The 22,277-nt window shown below is 44.5% G+C and overlaps 1 protein-coding gene across 1 annotated transcript in view; it reads left to right on the top strand.

Moving 5' to 3' along the window:
* The window catches only part of LOC306928350 (neural cell adhesion molecule 1-like), a 323,025-nt gene that overhangs the window by 223,676 nt on the left and 77,072 nt on the right, over positions 1 to 22,277 (top strand). Inside the window, exons 2-6 of the mRNA XM_079508391.1 lie at positions 2,168 to 2,242; positions 12,677 to 12,886; positions 14,388 to 14,531; positions 18,065 to 18,202; positions 20,122 to 20,239. Coding sequence (XP_079364517.1) covers positions 2,168 to 2,242; positions 12,677 to 12,886; positions 14,388 to 14,531; positions 18,065 to 18,202; positions 20,122 to 20,239 — 685 coding nt within the window. The remainder of the gene's footprint in view (positions 1 to 2,167; positions 2,243 to 12,676; positions 12,887 to 14,387; positions 14,532 to 18,064; positions 18,203 to 20,121; positions 20,240 to 22,277) is intronic.

Raw genomic sequence — 22,277 nt, 5'->3', positions numbered from 1 at the left:
CACTGTGGCTTTAGTCGAGGCGGAGGTGAAAGGTTCTCAGCGTTTCCCAGAGAATGGGCTATGCACCCTACTTCCTTCACAGGTGTTACCGATGATACTAATTAAGGCTCTGTTCAATTTAGTGTGCGGTGGTTCTCAAACTTTTTAATTTCAAGGACCCCCATTGAGAGTGTACAAATGGAACCAAATGGTCCATTTAGTTCCATTTGTACACTCTCAATGGGGGTCCTTGAAATTAAAAAGTTACACACCCGTACAGGGCCATTTGGAAGTTACACACCCGTACAGGGCCATTTGGAAGTTACACACCCGTACAGGGCCATTTGGAAGTTACACACCCGTACAGGGCCATTTGGAAGTTACACACCCGTACAGGGCCATTTGGAACCGACTCAAGGACACTTTGAGACCCACTGGTGTAGCAGAGTGTTTCCAGTGAGCCGACATGCACAAACAATGGAACAGAGCCTTCATCGGTAACACCTCTGAAGGAAGTAGGGAAGGGGGCCCAAGTTCTTTCCAAAATGGCGTGTGTGCATAGAGTCCTCGGCAGTGGTGATTAGAAGTAATGTTTTACTTACTAACCTGAGGCCGATTCTACAAATGTCTTCTATATATCCTAACAGTTATCTGAAGAAATGTACGTTGCTAATATCATTGGTGTTCAAACATCTTCATGTCGCGGATCTAACACAATTTTTCACCTGATAGTCAAGATTCAATTTATCCCCTGGGCAAGCAGGCAAGCTCTATTAGCTCAATGGTAAAAAATAATAAAAAATAAAATAAAATAATGTCTCTGTTGGGTGGAAACCCATTATGTTCAAAACTGTTACTTTTCAGGATTCAAAAAATAGAAAAAGGAGCAGATCTACACAATCAAAACGCGTCGCTTTGCGCACACACAATATTCTATTTTCACAGCATTGTTTGCCCACCAGAATACAGAGTGGGGAATGCTGTAATCACATGTAAATCATATGTCATTGTAAATAAATGTCAAGCCTTTGTTGATGTGCATAATAAACGGAAAATGTGCTATAGCGCTACTCGTTTATTTCAGGGGTAGGAATAAGGCGAGCAATACACATTATACACCCGGGGGTTGCTTGCCACTGTAACCTTTTGTTCTCCCGTTGCACGAGATTGTGTCAACCAGAATACATTTGTCACCCTCCCAGTATCCTCTCTGTCTGCCTCCCTTTATACCGACTCTATCCTGAGATGATGTCTAATGCATTACGCATGCTGAAGCCTTGCCATGTGTCAGACAGACCCACCATCGAGGGTACCCAACTACCATAATTCTACCCACACCGAGAAATCATCCCAGCTGTGGTCTCTGCACTGTCATATACTCTGCTTTCTTCTCTTACTAGTATGACTGGGGGGACAACTGTTACTGCAGTGAAAAAAGCTGCCCCGGACATGCATACATTTTGTACATTCTTCTACCCAGAGAACTGAGAGGTCATAATGTCATCATTCTTACAGGACACTTAACCACAAGGTGTGCCTGGGAAATGCTTGGTGGTCTTTTTTTTATAGGTCTCCTAACTGTGGTGGGAGAGTAACTAAGTACACTGTGCTTGAGTTGAGTAGCATTTTGAGGTTTCTTGAGTGTGTCACCCAACTACCCCCTCATGCTCGCGACACCGATAAGCATATACTTACAACCTTACATTTAGATGCCATTGTGACTATTTGTAGCCTATTAAAACTTTTCAATCAAAGTCACTACGCGCTACCACATTTTCACAACTTTTATTTAAGATGCTATCTTAGAATATATGTAGACCTATTTGACAGTGCAGAAACATAATTGCCTCCCTTGATGCATTAACGAGATCCATATCCAAAAGCCTTTGGATATGATGGAATATGATTAAGGATTACTGTGATTATGGTAAACTAAGCTCACATATCACACACATCATAATTCACTAGCAAAAAATAAATCAATAAAAGATTCTGAATTATTTTGCGGACCCCCTGCAGGCTATGCGTTTCGGACCCCCAGGGGCCCGTGGTGTTACACTACATGTACAGAAGGTGTACATGTACATGTATTACACTATATAATGTAATACATGGTGAAATACTGGACGGTTTGGAGGTGACCTGTCAGAGGAGCAGCTGTCTGATGTTGTTCTGTCTCTCCCCGTAGCCTCACTGGAGGTGCAGATCACGCCAGGAGTGGGAGAGATCAGCGTGGGAGAGTCCAGGTTCTTCCTGTGTGAAGGTAAAGTGTTGCACTGCATCATCATCACCCATATTATACCACCTGATCGCCGGCCTCGCTATTCTAGGACAAACGTAAGCCGAAAATAGCCGTTCTACAAGCCCACAAAGCATTGCGATGCTTTGTGAGCTTGTAGATTGGATATTATTTTGTGCTCGCTGTTTCGCAAACTAGTGGGTGAGTTAAAGAAATTCCCTGAATTAGAAAACAAATGTGTAATAACTAGTGAAAATGTCAGATCTGCCAGCACCCAAGACATCATCCTGTAGAGGCCTAACCTTTTTAATATCAAGCACCCCCACTTCAATATCTCAAATAAAGAACATTTATATTTGTCTCCACCAGGCCGAAGGCATGGGGAGAGAGTATGTTTTGCACTCCGTCCGTGTGTCCGTGTGTCCGTCCGTCCGTCCGTCCGTGTGTCCGTCCGTCTGTGAACAGCTAATCTCCGGCACCGTTAACCCGGTCGATGCCTAATTTTGCACACACACTCCCTGGATGCCAACGATGAACCTCTGCCCCAATTTCCAGAACGGCCTGTTATAGCGCCACCAGGAGGCCGCTTTGTGCAAAACAAGTTTTTGGACAGTACACCTACAGATTTTGTCCAAACATCACGCAAATTGGTACACAGTCTCTCTAGAGCAGGGGTGCCCACACATTTTTTACTTGAGAGCTACTTTCAAAATGACCAGCTCAACAGGATCTACCTACCGAAAATATTATACCATTGCTGAAAATAGTTTAAATATGTACCTGAAGGGGCTTTGGAATAACGGAGCTGGCATTACATATAAGACAAATGCTCTTGGAATGGGAAATAGAGGGGGAGAAATTGAATAGGTTTAGGGTTTTTTTGTATTTAATTTGTAATGCTACAGACGCTTTTGTGCACAGCAACATTCTTGAAAACAAAGTATTGCATTGCGGGTTTGAGCTGACAGGCCCTTTTGATGTCAAACAATCAAGTCACCTTAATTCAAGTGGCCAGATCCAAAAAAAATTACATTAAATATAAAAGGGTCATGTCATGTGATCTACCTGCACAGCCTTTGTGATCTACTGGTAGATCGCGATCTACCTTTTGGGCATCCCTGCTCTAGAGCCATTCAACGAAACGTGTCTTTCAGATTTCTCAGACTCCATCCTCATTGGCTAAGATTGGCTTCCAAAGTTCGCAGGAGTGCTCAGTTTCAAACAAAATGCTGCAAATCATGAACACATCGTCTGATTTCCGTGACATTGCGCACGCACATTCCCACTAGGCAGAGGAAGAAATGCCACGTGAACATTTTCAACTCAGCCTCATGGTGGCGCTATAACTGGCTGAAAAGTGTTTTTACCTCCACCTGCACAGATTTGTGGATAACTTTGTATGCCAACTCCCTAGAGGCCAAGGAAAAACCTTTGCCTAGATTTTTTCACATCTGCTCTTTATAGCGCCACCAGGAGGCCGACATATGTAAAACACATTTTCTAATATTACTTCAGATGTTATCCAAATTTCACGCAAATCGGTACACATGCTCTCCATAGTCATGTGATCAAGACGGGTTTGTTTGATTTCTCATAATCCACCTTCATTGCCTACGATTGGCTTCTAAACTTTTCAGGAGTAGCCGGCTTTGTGCCCGTTTTGTACAAATCGCCACAACTACTCAACGCAGCGTCCGATTGCGGTGAAACTGCATGCATATTCCCACTAGGCTGAGGAAGAAATGCCACTTGACAGTTTTTAAATCAGTCTCATGGTGGCGCTACAACAGGCCAAGCCGTGTCACACACACACACACACACACACACACACACACACACACACACACACACACACACACACACACACACACACACACACACACACACACACACACACACACACACACAAAACATGATTATATTACTCCTAAACATTTTGCCAAACATCACCCACACTCCTATCCTCCTGGTGGAGACCTGTGCTCAGAAGGGCACTTTTTCTAGTTTTAGACATAGATTTGGTCCAATGTGGTCTGTCACTTGGTCCAGTAGGTTTGATTTGGTTTGAAGGTTTTATTGACAAAACCTTGCATATCGTTGACCATAGTATGTACACATCTGTCAGAAGGAACAAAAACACCAAAAAACACTGACAGCTTATTTACATTCAGGTCATTTATAGAGAAAGCAGTGAAACTCAGATCACAATTCTTGTACAATTTGTATTCTGTCTCTGTCGGGTGGAACTGTCCAAAAACAGCAAATGTAGCAGATCCACAAACTCAAAGCGTGTTTCGAGGTCTGAAGGCAATGTAGGGTTCAGTGTCTTGCCAAAGGACACTTTGACATGTGGACAGGAGGAGCTGGGATAAGCAACCATAATAACAATATAGTATAAGGAATATTTATTCTGCAGTGGACAAATACATATTCAATTTCTTTGGTTTAAACAACATTTTGGAAACAAGCCCACATAGGCTAAAGCAACTACACTTTAGAAACAAACCCAAAAACAACATTCAACCTGCAACTACCGATATTAACAAGCAACTTCACAGAAAAATAAACGCAACGTCGCTTATAATATTCAGACATGGCAACACTGCTACTGTATACTGGCCTGGCTAACAAGATAACGGTGGGCAGTTGATTCCCACTACTGGCTTTCCGGCACTCCACACAGCAGGACCCCACCATCCTTCATCCATACAGCACTACACCCAGCAGGGCCCCACCATCCTCATCCATACAGCACTCCACCCAAGGCCTCACCATCCTTCATCCATACAGCACTGTGACTACACCCAGCAGGGCCCCACCATCCTTCATCCATACAGCACTGTGACTACACCCAGCAGGGCCCCACCACCCTTCATCCATACAGCACTCCACCCAAGGCCTCACCATCCTTCATCCATACAGCACTGTGACTACACCCAGCAGGGCCCCACCACCCTTCATCCATACAGCACTCCACCCAAGGCCTCACCATCCTTCATCCATACAGCACTCCACCCAGCAGGTCCCCACCATCCTCATCCATACAGCACTCCACCCAAGGCCTCACCATCCTCATCCATACAGCACTCCACCCAAGGCCTCACCATCCTCATCCATACAGCACTCCACCCAAGGCCTCACCATCCTCATCCATACAGCACTGTGACTACACCCAGCAGGGCCCCACCACCCTTCATCCATACAGCACTCCACCCAAGGCCTCACCATCCTCATCCATACAGCACTCCACCCAAGGCCTCACCATCCTCATCCATACAGCACTCCACCCAAGGCCCTCACCATCCTCATCCATACAGCACTCCACCCAAGGCCCTCACCATCCTCATCCATACAGCACTCCACCCAAGGCCTCACCATCCTCATCCATACAGCACTCCACCCAAGGCCCTCACCATCCTCATCCATACAGCACTCCACCCAAGGCCCTCACCATCCTCATCCATACAGCACTCCACCCAAGGCCTCACCATCCTCATCCATACAGCACTCCATCCAAGGCCTCACCATCCTTCATCCATACAGCACTCCACCCAAGGCCTCACCATCCTTCATCCATACAGCACTCCACCCAAGGCCTCACCATCCTTCATCCATACAGCACTCCACCCAAGGCCTCACCATCCTTCATCCATACAGCACTACACCCAGCAGGGCCTCACCATCCTTCATCCATACAGCACTCCACCCAAGGCCTCACCATCCTTCATCCATACAGCACTCCACCCAAGGCCTCACCATCCTTCATCCATACAGCACTCCACCCAAGGCCTCACCATCCTTCATCCATACAGCACTCCACCCAAGGCCTCACCATCCTTCATCCATACAACACTCCACCCAAGGCCTCACCATCCTTCATCCATACAGCACTACACCCAGCAGGGCCCCACCATCCTTCATCCATACAGCACTCCACCCAAGGCCTCACCATCCTCATCCATACAGCACTCCACCCAGCAGGGCCCCACCATCCTTCATCCATACAACACTCCACCCAGCAGGGCCCCACCATCCTTCATCCATACAACACTCCACCCAGCAGGGCCCCACCATCCTTCATCCATACAACACTCCACCCAGCAGGGCCCCACCATCCTTCATCCATACAACACTCCACCCAGCAGGGCCCCACCATCCTTCATCCATACAGCACTCCACCCAAGGCCTCACCATCCTCATCCATACAGCACTCCACCCAGCAGGGCCCCACCATCCTTCATCCATACAACACTCCACCCAGCAGGGCCCCACCATCCTTCATCCATACAACACTCCACCCAGCAGGGCCCCACCATCCTTCATCCATACAACACTCCACCCAGCAGGGCCCCACCATCCTTCATCCATACAACACTCCACCCAGCAGGGCCCCACCATCCTTCATCCATACAGCACTCCACCCAAGGCCCCACCATCCTCATCCATACAGCACTCCACCCAGCAGGGCCCCACCATCCTCATCCATACAGCACTCCACCCAAGGCCTCACCATCCTCATCCATACAGCACTCCACCCAGCAGGGCCCCACCATCCTCATCCATACAGCACTCCACCCAAGGCCTCACCATCCTTCATCCATACAGCACTCCACCCAAGGCCTCACCATCCTCATCCATACAGCACTCCACCCAGCAGGGCCCCACCATCCTTCATCCATACAGCACTCCACCCAAGGCCTCACCATCCTTCATCCATACAACACTCCACCCAAGGCCCCACCATCCTTCATCCATACAGCACTCCACCCAAGGCCTCACCATCCTTCATCCATACAACACTCCACCCAGCAGGGCCCCACCATCCTTCATCCATACAGCACTCCACCCAAGGCCTCACCATCCTTCATCCATACAACACTCCACCCAGCAGGGCCCCACCATCCTTCATCCATACAGCACTCCACCCAAGGCCCCACCATCCTTCATCCATACAGCACTCCACCCAAGGCCTCACCATCCTTCATCCATACAACACTCCACCCAGCAGGGCCCCACCATCCTCATCCATACAGCACTCCACCCAAGGCCTCACCATCCTTCATCCATACAACACTCCACCCAGCAGGGCCCCACCATCCTTCATCCATACAGCACTCCACCCAAGGCCCCACCATCCTCATCCATACAGCACTCCACCCAGCAGGGCCCCACCATCCTCATCCATACAGCACTCCACCCAAGGCCTCACCATCCACATCCATACAGCACTCCACCCAAGGCCCCACCATCCTCATCCATACAGCACTCCACCCAGCAGGGCCCCACCATCCTCATCCATACAGCACTCCACCCAAGGCCCCACCATCCTCATCCATAGAGCACTCCACCCAAGGCCCCACCATCCTCATCCATACAGCACTCCACCCAAGGCCTCACCATCCTCATCCATACAGCACTCCACCCAAGGCCTCACCATCCACATCCATACAGCACTCCACCCAAGGCCTCACCATCCTTCATCCATACAGCACTCCACCCAGCAGGGCCCCACCATCCTTCATCCATACAGCACTCCACCCAAGGCCCCACCATCCTTCATCCATATAGCACTCCACCCAAGGCCTCACCATCCTTCATCCATACAACACTCCACCCAGCAGGGCCCCACCATCCTTCATCCATACAGCACTCCACCCAAGGCCTCACCATCCTTCATCCATACAACACTCCACCCAAGGCCCCACCATCCTTCATCCATACAGCACTCCACCCAGCAGGGCCCCACCATCCTTCATCCATATAGCACTCCACCCAAGGCCTCACCATCCTTCATCCATACAACACTCCACCCAGCAGGGCCCCACCATCCTTCATCCATACAGCACTCCACCCAAGGCCTCACCATCCTTCATCCATACAACACTCCACCCAGCAGGGCCCCACCATCCTTCATCCATACAGCACTCCACCCAAGGCCCCACCATCCTTCATCCATACAGCACTCCACCCAAGGCCCCACCATCCTTCATCCATACAGCACTCCACCCAAGGCCTCACCATCCTTCATCCATACAGCACTACACCCAGCAGGGCCTCACCATCCTTCATCCATACAACACTCCACCCAGCAGGGCCCCACCATCCTTCATCCATACAACACTCCACCCAGCAGGGCCCCACCATCCTTCATCCATACAGCACTCCACCCAAGGCCCCACCATCCTTCATCCATACAGCACTCCACCCAAGGCCCCACCATCCTTCATCCATACAGCACTCCACCCAAGGCCTCACCATCCTTCATCCATACAGCACTCCACCCAAGGCCTCACCATCCTCATCCATAGGGGCTGCAAGAGCTATGGATGCACTATGGATCTGACATCCTGTACTGATACTGATATGTCAACTGAACATACATATTGAACAGAGCCGTTCTACAGTACATGCTCAAAAGCATTGTGACACATTTTCACTATCTGTGCACTATTGTTGTGCAACGTGCAAAAATATAAAAATCAGGTTATTCACATGTCCTGCCATTGGCAATTCAGTAGACAGGACAGGACATCATCACTGAGAAAGGGGGGCATATTTGCCATGGTGTTATGTAAATTCCATTCAGATTTAATGAATAGATAGGAGATAGAGTTCCTCTGCTAGACACTTCTTTCCAGTAGCAAAGCAGTAGAATTAGCATTAGGATAATCAGTGAATAAAACATGCAGGGAAAACATGCATTTTCAGAAACCTTCAGGAAAAGATCAGTCCACCAAACCCCCGCCCCAACAGCCACCAAACAGCCAGCTCACTCTTTAAACACACAACACGTTGGCTTTGGCCACTATGCATATTAATAGTGCACACATCACACATAAATAGGTAATCACAAAGGCAAACCTGCAGTGAGCACATGTACACAATATGATAATATGAAGAAGAAGGATCCACACACACAGCACCTTCAGTCGCCTCAAAGCGTGCCATGACTAATGTATACTTTGCTATTCTCTCTTCACTACTGAGTGTTCAGGGTTCAAGGTCCCGTGTTCAAGGCTTCTTTATTGTATTATGTCAGTGGTTTTCAACCCTTTTCATATCAAAGACCATTATTTATTTCGGTATTTGAGCCACAGACCACCATTTGATGAGATGTAGCCTCAATTTAGCCTCAATATTTTGTTATCGTTAAGATATAAGATTTTGTCCACAATTCCATACAAAATAAAAAAGATTCTACATTCTCTAATTGTGTAGACTTCTTGTTAATTAAGTAATGCAGATATTTAACCACCCTTACAGGTCCATTTGGTTTCATTTTACATACATACACACACACACGCGAGCGCGCACGCACGCACGCACGCACGCACGCACGCACGCACGCACGCACGCACGCACGCACTCACGCACGCACGCACGCACGCACATGTTTGTGTTAGAAATTAGCATACCTGTGAGGACATCAAAATATGATGACAGAATTTAAATGACATACTACATACTGTACATGAACTCATTTTGTAATTTATTTTTAGACTTTTACTGAAGGAAATTCATGTCCGTATACAGTAATGTGAATATGTTAATGTTAATCAATCAAGCAATGTTCTGCCTTCTATATCGTCTCTAAACCTCATTATGTCTGAAACTGTTTTTCAGGATTCAAATTCTAAAATAGCAAAAGTAGCAGATCTACAAGCTCAACACACACCGTGAATCGAGCTTGTAGATCTGCTACTTTTGATACTTTGGTGTAGCTCTGTGTGATCAAGAGGGCATTGATTTAAGAAAAAAATAAAAAATAATAAAACACCAAAAGTTAGTATAAGTTAGTATAGAGATAACCAAATGGACCCTTATAGATATTTAACTGTAGAGCGTAAAATGAAACCAAAAGGAGCCGTAACTTCTGCATTACTTAATTTACAAGAAGTCTATACCAAATTAGAGAATGTAGAAGATGTTTTATTTTGATCAACATTTGCCTGTTATCTCTCCAATGGTACCAAATCAATACAGCATGGAATTGTGGACAAACTCTTATCCAACAACAACAAAATATTCTAATTCTTGGGTCTGAGAGGCAAAAACTCATCAATGGTCCGTGGCTCAAATTGCCGAATACATAATGATATGAATACATAATGATATGAATACATTATGATATGAATACATAATGGGCCTTGATATGAAAACCACTGTGTTATAAGGTATTATTGTGTGACCTTGATGAAGTATAATAAATGGCTATCCTTGTTTCTATGGAGAAAATACTACATCCTCAGAGAGTGCACAAATGGAATCAATCATTTGATTGCACGCTATATAGGGAGATAGGTTGCAAATGGATTGATATTTTTGCACACGTACAGTATGCAGCCGCGTAGAATTACATAACAGATAATGAACGGCTGGCGAGGCGGTCGTTATTGAGAAATGACTCCTGGCAGGCAGTGGTGGAAAGTAACTAAGTACATTTACTCAAGTACTGTACTTGAGCACAATTTTTGGGTATTTGTACTTTACTTTCTCAAATTTCCAATACTTTTACTTGTACTCCACTGTATTTCCAATTTCCAATACTTTTCCTTGTACTCCACTACATCTCGGATCCAAATATTGTACTTTTACTCCAATACATTTATTTGAAAACGTTAGTTACAGGTTACTTTGTAAATTTGTATTATTATTACAAAAAAACATACACTTCAGCCCTATATATATATATACATTTCGGCCATTTGAAAATAGCCGATCTACAAGCTCACAATGCGTCGCGATACGACGCATTGTGAGCTATAAGTGAAACAGTACTTTCTCCACCACTCCTGACAGGGAGATGCAGGATCTCCTGGAATCACACTGAAAGGCTTTGTTATTTCTCAATGAATGACCCCCTTCCTCGCTGTTCATTATCCTGCTTATTATTGCATTGTTACTTAAATAATAAATAAATCATTCACAATAACAACAGAAATGATTTAATGTATTTAAAATGGATTCATCTGCTACTGCTTCCCCTAAAGAACATAGTCCATTGGATTCCGCTGTTATTATGCACAGCCTGGTGGTGTGTGAATGAGCTCATTGAGCTGATTGTGAACAGCCTCTTGTTGAGCACAGTAGTCTGTTATTGGGAAATAACAGACCACTTTGGGAAATAACAGACCACTGAATGCCGTGATTGACCTATATCAGAATCAACAAAGCCCTATAATAAAGCCAAATATTACATTGTGGGCCATGATTGGCACAATTATATCAATATGCCACAATTTGTGGCATATTGTTCTATGTTCACACTGGCAGCTCAAATGATATTTATTTGGCCTAATCCAGATTGGAATCAGATGAATATTATTCTTTTAGCAAGACTGAACAGCCAACAAAAAAGAAAGAGAGGATAAAAATAAGAAAAAAGGAAACCCAGCGACTTTAGTGAATGACATTTGAGCCACACCGCCGCTGTCGGGTGGAAACCTCATAATCTCCAAAATTGCTACTTTTCAGGATTCAAATAAAAAAACGGCAAGCAGATCTAGACGTTTGGTGCTTGTGGATCTGCTACTTTTGATGCTTTTGTGTGGCGCTGTAGTATGATCAAGTAGGCTGTTAAAAAACACAAAAAGTAAATACATGGAGATAGGTGGTTTCTGCCCCCGACAGCAACCAACTACCTGTTTGTGGTTTCGATGTGATTCAAACCTGATTTGCGTCAGACCCGGACACTGAAGCCTGGTACTTGGGATTTATCGATTCATTAATTAATTAATAATTGATTACCTTATTGATTGATTAACCGGTTAGTTGATAAGCAGCGTCTTTTTTTCTCCTCAATGTCTAACATAAAAATCTACATTTTGCTGAATTCAAAAGGCATATTATATTCCTTAATCAAATATTTATTTGACCATTTGAGATACAGGGTCAGGCAATGGCATCTTTGTATGAGGAATAAAATTAAATGAAAAGTTCACCGTCTTGTCTGTCACATCACATGCAAAAGCAGAGACGTTTCTGTGTCTACCAAGGTGGAGGGGACTTTTTGAATCGCCCACGTGTGTTCCTCGGCCACATTATACATTCACACAAAACCACCCAATGATAGAACCACAGAATTTCCGATACATTTTTTAATTGAAGAATTTCTTTTTTTTTTTAAAGATATTATTTTTGCGGCTTACGCCTTTTATTGGTTTTTGAAAGGACAGACAGTAGGCTGACAGGAAACGGGAGAGAGATGGGGGAAGACATGCAGTAAAGGCCGTGTCGGGCTCGGGAGTCGAACCCGCGGCACACTGCGACTGGATTACCAGTCGGGTGCCCAGACGGTTACGCCACCGCCTGGGCCAATTGAAGAATTTCTTAACGCTGATTAATCGATTAACATCCCAGGTTTTAACACTGAGTTTAAGATCCCCACGCCACGCTCAGTGTTGTTTTTCATAGTCTTTTGAAATCAACATTGCTTGTGTGTGTTTATTGTGTTTGCAGTGGTGGGAGACGCCAAGGAGATCACGTGGTACTCTCCCAGCGGAGAGAAGGTGCTCGCCAACAGGCAGGACATCTTTGTGAGCCACAGCGACGAGGCCGCCTCCACGCTGTTCATCTACCAGGCGGACGTCGACAGCGCCGGCATCTACCGCTGCGTGGCCAAGAGCGGAGACGAGGAGGCCGAGTCCACGGTCCAAGTCAAGATCTTCCGTAAGTGCAGCGCCGTCGCTACTACTCGCAGTGGCGAGTAGGGCAACACGCCGAGGGGGGCAACAAAATGTGCCAAAAAGTGCCTAGCCGGTTCTCATAATAACACATATCTCCGTGGCTCCGCCGTGTAATAATAACGCAACTGAAAGTGACTCAGTCTCATTTCTCTCCAAAAGCACTTGAATATGAGGGAATATGATTAAAGCTCACATTTCACATTACACACTCCATTATTCACTAGCCCCCCTAAAAAAACAAACAAAAGAAAATCGAAAATTAATATCGATATATCGATATACGATATATCGTTACATGCCTAATATATATATATTTTTTGGCCTAAAATATTGTCTAGCCTACATACATTCATGAATCCACTTGCTGACCGGCTGTAGTAGGGTGATCTTCACTTTCTCTCATCTTTTTCATTATTTTAGTTATTTTGTCACATAGAGTCTAGTCTATGGAAAAGTATTGAATGGGTTTTTAATGAAAGGCTGGGTTGTTTTGCTCACAACTACATATCAATCACAATGCAAATTGCAATTATTTTGTGTGAGTGCATATTTTTCATCATTTTATTTAATAATTTCCGCTACTTTCCCCAGAATAAATTGAACTTGTATTAGCATCTGAAATGGCTGTGAAAGATAATTACAGTAATTGAATAACACCAATACTTTGCCAAGACATTTTTGGAATAAAAAAATGTCATTCTCCAAACTCATGTTGAGCATTTCCCACAGATCCTATTAAATCTCACATTATATAAATAAAATGCCATACTTTAAAGCTACAGTATTGAATGAATAAAACTATTGTAACTAGCACATGGTGTACAGTATATGCCATGGATGGAGGTGGTTTCCCTGCTCTTCCATTGAGAAATATTATGTAGACCCTGGCCAGTGCTTCTCAACCTGTGGATCGGGACCCTCATGAGGGTCCCCACATCAGGGTCTCATTTCCAATGAGAGCACGGCACGGCTCTCATTGGAAAATGATAGACATGTCGGTCGCTCCCCGTCTGTCATGTCAGTCGCTCCCCGTTGTTCATAAATGAATAACCTACTTGATCGTACTACAGCGTCACACAAAAGTAAAGAAAAAAAAATATCTTGAATTCTGAAAAGTAACAGTTTTGGACATAATGAGGTTTCCACCCCACACTGACGCTATGCCCAGGTGGGTATGTTGATAAGAATTATTTCAAGCACATAGTGCAGCATTTACCTGTTTTTCTCAACACACTATACCTACTTAAAAAAACTAATGATCTCATTATAAACAAGGACGATCATTAGCATCAGTCATTGCTAATGAACTGTTAAATTGGCCTGATAATTCTCTTTGTTCAAATCCAAATATTATGAAAGTTGTCGTTGATGATTGAAACCACAAACTCCCCAAGGGCATTTACATTCTGTGGGTATATACTGTACGCTTGCACTCCGTCAAACCCACACCTTCGTCCTTCCCCCCCCCCCCGTCTTTTTTACAGAAAAGATTACCTTCAAGAACGCGCCCAGCCCACAGGAGTTCAACGAGGGCGAGGACGCCGACATAGTGTGCGACGTGGTCAGCCAACCTCCGCCTAATATCATTTGGAAGCTCAAGGGCTCCAAGATCCAGGTCGCCAAAGATGGTAAGAAGAACTGTACAGTACAGTACGATTAGTACAGTACATCACCGTACGAGTAGTACCGTACAGCACAGTACAGCACAGCACAGTACGAGTAGTACCGTACAGCACAGTACAGCACAGTACAGTACGAGTAGTACCGTACAGCACAGTACAGCACAGCACAGTACGAGTAGTAGAGTACAGTACAGTACAGTACAGCACAGTACGAGTAGTAGAGTACAGCACAGTACAGTACAGTACGAGTAGTACAGTACAGCACAGTACAGCACAGCACAGTACGAGTAGTAGAGTACAGCACAGTACAGTACAGTACGAGTAGTACAGTACAGCACAGTACAGCACAGCACAGTACGAGTAGTAGAGTACAGCACAGTACAGTACAGTACGAGTAGTACAGTACAGCACAGTACAGCACAGCACAGTACGAGTAGTAGAGTACAGCACAGTACAGTACAGTACGAGTAGTACAGTACAGCACAGTACAGCACAGCACAGTACGAGTAATAGAGTACAGCACAGTACAGTACAGTACGAGTAGTACAGTACAGCACAGTACAGCACAGCACTACGAGTAGTAGAGTACAGCACAGTACAGTACGAGTAGTACAGTACAGTATGTAACTGATGGTAAGAAGAAAAGCATGCAAGGCACAAGCAGTGGTGGAAAGTAACTAAGTATACATTTACTTAAGTACTGTACTTAAGTACAGTTTTGAGGAATTTGTAGTTTACTTGACTATGTCAAATTTTCTGTACTTTTACGTCTACTCCGCCACATTTCAGAGGCAAATATTGTACTTTTACTCCACTACATTTATTTGACAACTTTAGTTACTATACTTTGTAGATTTTGATTATTATTACAAAACAACAGTAACTACTTCAGCCCTAGATACATTTCAGCCTTTTGAAAATAGCAGATCTACAAGCTCACAATGCATCGCATCGCGACGCATCGTGAGCTTGTACAGCTGCTATTTTCAAATGATTTTTAGACATTTTTTCACATTTGAAAACGTGTAAAACAGGACATTCTGCATAATGAGTACTTTTTCTTTTGGTACTTTAAGTACATTTTGATGCCGGTACTTCTACTTGTAACAGAGTACAAGTACTACATTGCAATATTGCTACTTTCACTTAAAAGAATGTGAGTACTTTTTCCACCCACTGGGCGCATGACAGTGCACATAAAAATGCACGCGGGACTCTCTCGCTGCAGCCTCTGATCTTATCAGCCGTCAGGCGTCCACTACTGTAAGCTTTCACCTTGCTGTGCCAAACCCTCCCTTTCATTTGGACTTTCCCGTCCGTACGCCAACCCCCCCACTCCCATTTCCCACCACTGTCGGAGCCACAGCCAATCATTTGAGGTTTATTCATGCGGTGGTTAAAAAAAGGCAAGCTTAAGCTTAGTTGTACGAACGACTATTTCCGGAACCCGGAAATAGCCGATCTACAAGCTCACGGCGCATCGCGATGCGACGCATTGTGAGCTTGTAGATCAGCTATTTTCAAAAGATTGTGTACACATTTTGAACCTTTACTCTACTTTAAGTACATTTTGATGCCGATGCTTTTGTACTTGAATTACTTGAATCCGGGACTTCCACTTGTAGTACATCTACAGTACATCTACATTGCAGTATTGACACTTTTACTTAAGTAAAACATTTGAGTACTTTTTCCACCACTGGCTATATATCACCACTCTACAAAGATGGTGTCTTGAGAGCGCCCAGCTGCAGCGTGCGGGAGACGAGCACGAGTATTTATTTTTTATTTTTTCCCCCCGCTTGGACCGGGACTATTTTAACCTTAAGGAACCCCTCCCTTATGGTGACCACTGGAAGAGAACCGGAGTCACCGCACGCAACAAATATGGCGCGTTCGCCTTTTACTTGGAGCCCGGACAGGGAATGTGTTTTTCAGTGGAAAAACCCACTAATTGTAACCGACACTGAGAAGAAGCCCGGGCTGCTTATGTAATTTTCCACAGTGCAGGCAGTTAACCTTATCATATCACCACCAGCGCATTATGCATTTCTGTACCTCACTTTACAGCTGCTGCTGCTTTTTTCTGTTCACAAAGGACACGTAATGCTTATTTTTACTTTATTATTTGAAAGGGACGGTAATGAACCAGGCATTTAAATGCAGCACAGTATTGTACAGTACAGTTAGGAATGTAGATATGATTTAGCGAGAATGCTAATTCTCATGCCTGACATGTAACAATAAAACCGAGATACCGCAGAATGCAAGATGAACTACAATGTATAAGCTGAACACAGACAGTGTGCAGTACATAGTGAAATGTATAAATTAAACTAGACTTAAGAACAGACTAAAATACATACGGTGGCATTTAAACGAAAGACAAAATAATTCCATCTCATATGGTGTTAAATCTTCAAAGACACCCTTGATGTGCGATGCAGTCTTTGTGTGTTTCTCAGTTATCAGATTTATGTCAAGTTCAAGTTCTGTGACTGTCTGTCTGTGGCGGGTGGGCGGGCGGATTAGGCCTATAATCTGCCCCAGGGTCTGGACATGACCGGGGTCAGCGCTAATCTGTGTTGTTAGGGAGAGGAGGAGATGGCGGGATTCACGGGAGTGACGGCCGGGATACGGTTATGTGTGCTGTCATACCAGAGCTCGCTCAGCGACAGACAGACAGACAGACAGACAGACAGACAGACATATGAAAGGATAAGACTTGTATTAATCCTGCAAGGTAAATTCAGTCATCAAAGACAGTACAGCTCTTAAAAACACAGTGTACAGGGTAAAGTACTGTACTGTAGATATAGCATAATGGAAATCAAAGCAACACCAATAAGATAATATACTATACAATATAGAACACTGTACAGTGAACACCCTCAGCATAGTGCACGACAAAGGTAAAAAACAAGAGAGTGCACAGTACTAATTACTGTACACAACATTCACAAAATAGGCCTACTTCAACTTCACAAGAGGCTTTCACAGTCATCATCATCATCTTACTATACTTAGAATAGACACTGAGCTGTTACACCTAGCCTAAAGAAAATAGCACTGTTTGTTTTGTTTTTGTGTATAACCTTAATCTGTCATCATACCATTGTAAACTATGTGTGAACATTGCTGCTTGACACATCTGATTCATGTTCTGAACTTCCGATGCACGGTGGTATAACTGAACTGACACCAGAGGCATGGCAGCTTTTGAAGATGGTGGCATGTTGTGGTGTCTCATAGTTCTATGCAAGATCTCAAGTAGAACATGACCGTCCTTTTGAGGGTTTCTTTTTTCCCCCTCCTTTGCCCCACTTGACACAAATAGCACGCTCTATTTTATTTTATATATTTTTATGACTTGGCACGGTTTCCAAGATCGGGGGCCAAACACAGCACACATCTCCAGACATCAAGTATTCAGCTTTCAACTCAAAAGCCACGCGCGCGAAGGCCAAAATGAGCAATTTAAATTCTCCTCTCCTGTCTAGTGTTTTGAGCTCTCTGACCGGGCCCTTTTCTCATTTCAGTCCGGTTCAGCATCATGGAAAACAACCACCTGCAGATCCGCGGAATCAAGAAGACAGACGAGGGAATGTATACCTGCGAGGCGCGCATTATTCCCAGGGGGGAAATCGATTTGAAAGATATCAAGGTCATCGTTAACGGTGAGTGCTGCATCTCTTTTCCCCATCTCCCACAACTCTGGCCTTGCACCCTCCTAAGTCCAGAGGCACGCCATCTCGCTACATATTGAAATGCAATCGAGCGAAGGGGAATAGAAGCTTCACAAACAGGAGTCCGGGGATCCCCAGAGGTCATTGAGTACTTTTTCCACCACTGGCTAGGGGTCCGCAGATAGATATTGCATCAAAATCAGTGTTACCACTTTAACCCTATACATCATCGGCTATTTGAAAGTAGACGATCTACAAGGTTATTGTTTTAGATAGTGAGATGGATATATTTTTTTTTAAATGAAAAGGTTTGAAATATTTGGAATATTTTTTAAATCTTTGAACAACCACTGCTGTCCACACTACAGAAGCTGGTCAAGACAAACAGGTTCCTTAAAAAGTACAGATCAAAACTATGCTATGTTTTTGGTTGATGTAAAGAGAAATAAATAACAAATAATGGACGTAACACGGCAGTATATATACATTGGCGTGAGAGTTCACACATGCACTGTTCCCTTTTAAAGAAAAGGGCTGCTGAGGCTCAGCAGGTAGAGCAGGACGTCCAATGATCCATGGGTCGGGGGTTCGAATCCCGGCTTCTCCTGTCTACATGTCAAAGTGTCCTTAGGCAAGACACTGAACCCTGCATTGCCTCCAGTGGTTGCCAGCATTGGTGTGTGAATGTGGGAAGTGAGGACGCTGGCGTTGACTGTTCGCCACTTCACCTCCCAATGTATGAATGAATGGACCGTAAGCGCTTTGAGTAGGCATGTAGTGCATAGAAAAGTGCTATAAAAATGCAATCTATTATTATTATTATTAAAGATGTTGGGCCCGATTCACTAATTCCACGTTAGCGTTCTAATGACATACAGCAGCTTTGGTCCCATGTAAGTCTGCATCCGAGCAGACTTGAGAAAGAGCGGCCCTCCGCAAAATTCATTGACAAAATGATTACTGAATCAGACTACTAACGTGGGAAGTTTGGAAAATTCCTTTACACCCAAAATATGGGTGTAAACAGCTTAGTGAATCTGGCCCGTTGTGTTTCTATATATCATCGGGTGGAAACCACATATGTCCAAAATCCTTTTCAGGATTCAAAAACAAAAACAGCAAAAGTAGCAGATCTACAAGCTCAAAGCGCGCCGCCTCGTGCCATGTTTCGAGCTTGCAGATCTGTCACTTTTGACACTTTTGCGTGACGCTGTAGTATGATCAAGTAGGGGGATAATTTACAATTTGACAAAGCTTATCTGTCAGCCTGTGTGCACCATGCGATAAAGCACACAGAAGCACCCTTCACTGGGCACTACACCAGTTACCACTCACCAGTGGTTCCAACCATTTTCACGGCCCACTTGAAAATCTCCAAATGGTTTGCAGCCCACCCATCTGCTGACCACTTATCAAGAAAAGAAAAAACATACAGAATTTAGCATCATATTGGTTCAGTTATATGTACTTTTTATGTACAACACACAGGGTATTTCTACATTTCAGTATTGATATGCTTTTGTGTTTACACTTAATGTGAGTAGCCTACTCTTTCCACCAGTGCAGTTATGTCCTCTTTGGTGGTCTCATGTCCTAACCATGTGTCTCTTTGGTGGTCTCATGTCCTAACCATGTGTCTCTTTGGTGGTCTCATGTCCTAACCATGTGTCTATTTGGTGGTCTCATGTCCTAACCATGTGTCTATTTGGTGGTCTCATGTCCTAACCATGTGTCTATTTGGTGGTCTCATGTCCTAACCATGTGTCTCTTTGGTGGTCTCATGTCCTAACCATGTGTCTCTTTGGTGGTCTCATGTCCTAACCATGTGTCTCTTTGGTGGTCTCATGTCCTAACCATGTGTCTCTTTGGTGGTCTCATGTCCTAACCATGTGTCTCTTTGGTGGTCTCAGTGCTGCCCAGCGTCCGCATCAGGCAGTCGGAGGTCAACGCCACAGCGGACATCGGCAGCACAGCCATGCTGGCCTGCGATGCAGATGGTTTCCCTGAACCCATGGTCACCTGGGCCCGGTAGGTGGAACACCTTTTTGTCATTGGTCCTGCTGTATATCAAGGCATGGCAACTTTATTTATACAGCACTTTTCACACACCAAGGCTGAACAAGAACAAATACAGAATGCAACAATGCACGTTAAAAAGAAATAGGCCTAAAGAATACAATAGATTTATATGAGGGATTATGAATTATCACAAATACTCCCACCTTTGATACAAGAAATAATCAAATCAAATCAAATCAACCTTTGTTTATATAGCACATTTTACAAAACCAATTTCTACTGTGCTTCACAGTAGAAAAAGTGAACATGGTAAAAATCAAGAAAGTAATAAAAGAAAAGAAGAATAAGTAACTATTACAATCAGACAACATTAAAGGCCAGAGAGAAAAGGTGAGTTTTAAGAAGGGACTTATAAATCTCGATGGATTGGGCAGCTCTGATGTGGGGGGAAGGTTATTCCATAACTCTGGGGCCGCCACCGCAAAAGCACGGTCACCTCTTGTTTTGCGGGTTAGATCTGTTGGCACAGTCAATAATGACTGGTCAGCAGACCCCAGAGCTCCGGATGGGTTGTGGTGATGTATAAGTTCGGACATATGTCCGAAAAGGTGACAGCACAGCGCATTTAAAGCCCAGGCAATACCTGGCTGTTCTTATGATGTAGCTCGGCCCAGAGAAACAGGCATTAAATAGACAAGTAGCCTATATAATAACAACATTTTAAAATTGAGAATTAAATACTCAAGGAGACTGGTAGCCAATGTAAGGATTTCATGACGTGTGTAATATGGTCATATATTATTTTCTAGTTTTCGCCAGGGCTCTATTGCCAGGAGCATTCTGAATCAGTTGGAGTTTCTAGTTTTCGCCAGGATTCGATCGCCAGGAGCATTCTGAATCAGTTGGAGTTTCTAGTTTTCGCCAGGATTCGATCGCCAGGAGCATTCTGAATCAGTTGGAGTTTCTAGTTTTCGCCAGGATTCGATCGCCAGGAGCATTCTGAATCAGTTGGAGTTTCTAGTTTTCACCAGGATTCGATCGCCAGGAGCATTCTGAATCAGTTGGAGTTTCTAGTTTTCACCAGGACTCTATTGCCAGGAGCATTCTGAATCAGTTGGAGTTTCTAGTTTTCGCCAGGATTATATCGCCAGGAGCATTCTGAATCAGTTGGAGTTTCTAGTTTTCGCCAGGATTATATCGCCAGGAGCATTCTGAATCAGTTGGAGTTTCTAGTTTTCGCCAGGGCTCTATCGCCAGGAGCATTCTGAATCAGTTGGAATTTCTAGTTTTCGCCAGGGCTCTATTGCCAGAAGAATTCTGAATCAGTTGGAATTTCTAGTTTTCGCCAGGGCTCTATTGCCAGGAGCATTCTGAATCAGTTGGAGTTTCTAGTTTTTGCCAGGGCTCTATTGCCAGGAGCATTCTGAATCAGTTGGAGTTGTCAAAGAGCGGTTCTCACAACCTTTTTGTCTGAATCAGGGCCCACTCCAACGACCCAGTGGTCACTCAGATGGCAGGGCCGCGTGTTTATTTTAACGAATCGATAGTGATCTGGCTTGGATCAATGGATCAATAATTAATATCAGGGGTCTTCAACGTTTGTCAGCCCAAGGACCCCTTAGCTGAGACAGATGAAGCAGATTCAAGGGCCTAGGGGACCCTCCTGATATTCTATTATCAATAACATCTTAGTGTTTGCCAATTATTTGGGGGTCCACTTGCATTACCCTCACGGCTCACACGTAGGGAATCATCTCTGCAGGGTGGAGATACTGTGGATACTTTATCATCTATTTCGACGTGAACTCAGTTTTTCCGCCACACGGGATCTATGGATGGTGCAGAAGAGGAATCCCTTGGCCACGGGAAATATTAGGCTTCTGGGCATTGGGCATCCTCTGCTCCGTCCATTACCTTGCTGTCCATTCCCATTTCAGAAAAAGCGGATGATTATTAAGGACGTTCCCCGGATGACTATGCATTCCTGAATAACTTAAAAGAGAGTTCCGCACAAGCTGTTTTTTTTACCTTAAGTTGTAGACCCGTA

The sequence above is a fragment of the Electrona antarctica genome (assembly GCF_951216825.1).
Source record: "Electrona antarctica genome assembly, chromosome: 8".
Classification (NCBI taxonomy): Eukaryota; Metazoa; Chordata; class Actinopteri; order Myctophiformes; family Myctophidae; genus Electrona; species Electrona antarctica.
Note: the sequence above shows the minus strand (reverse complement) of the source record. Positions and strands in the feature narration are given on the sequence as shown.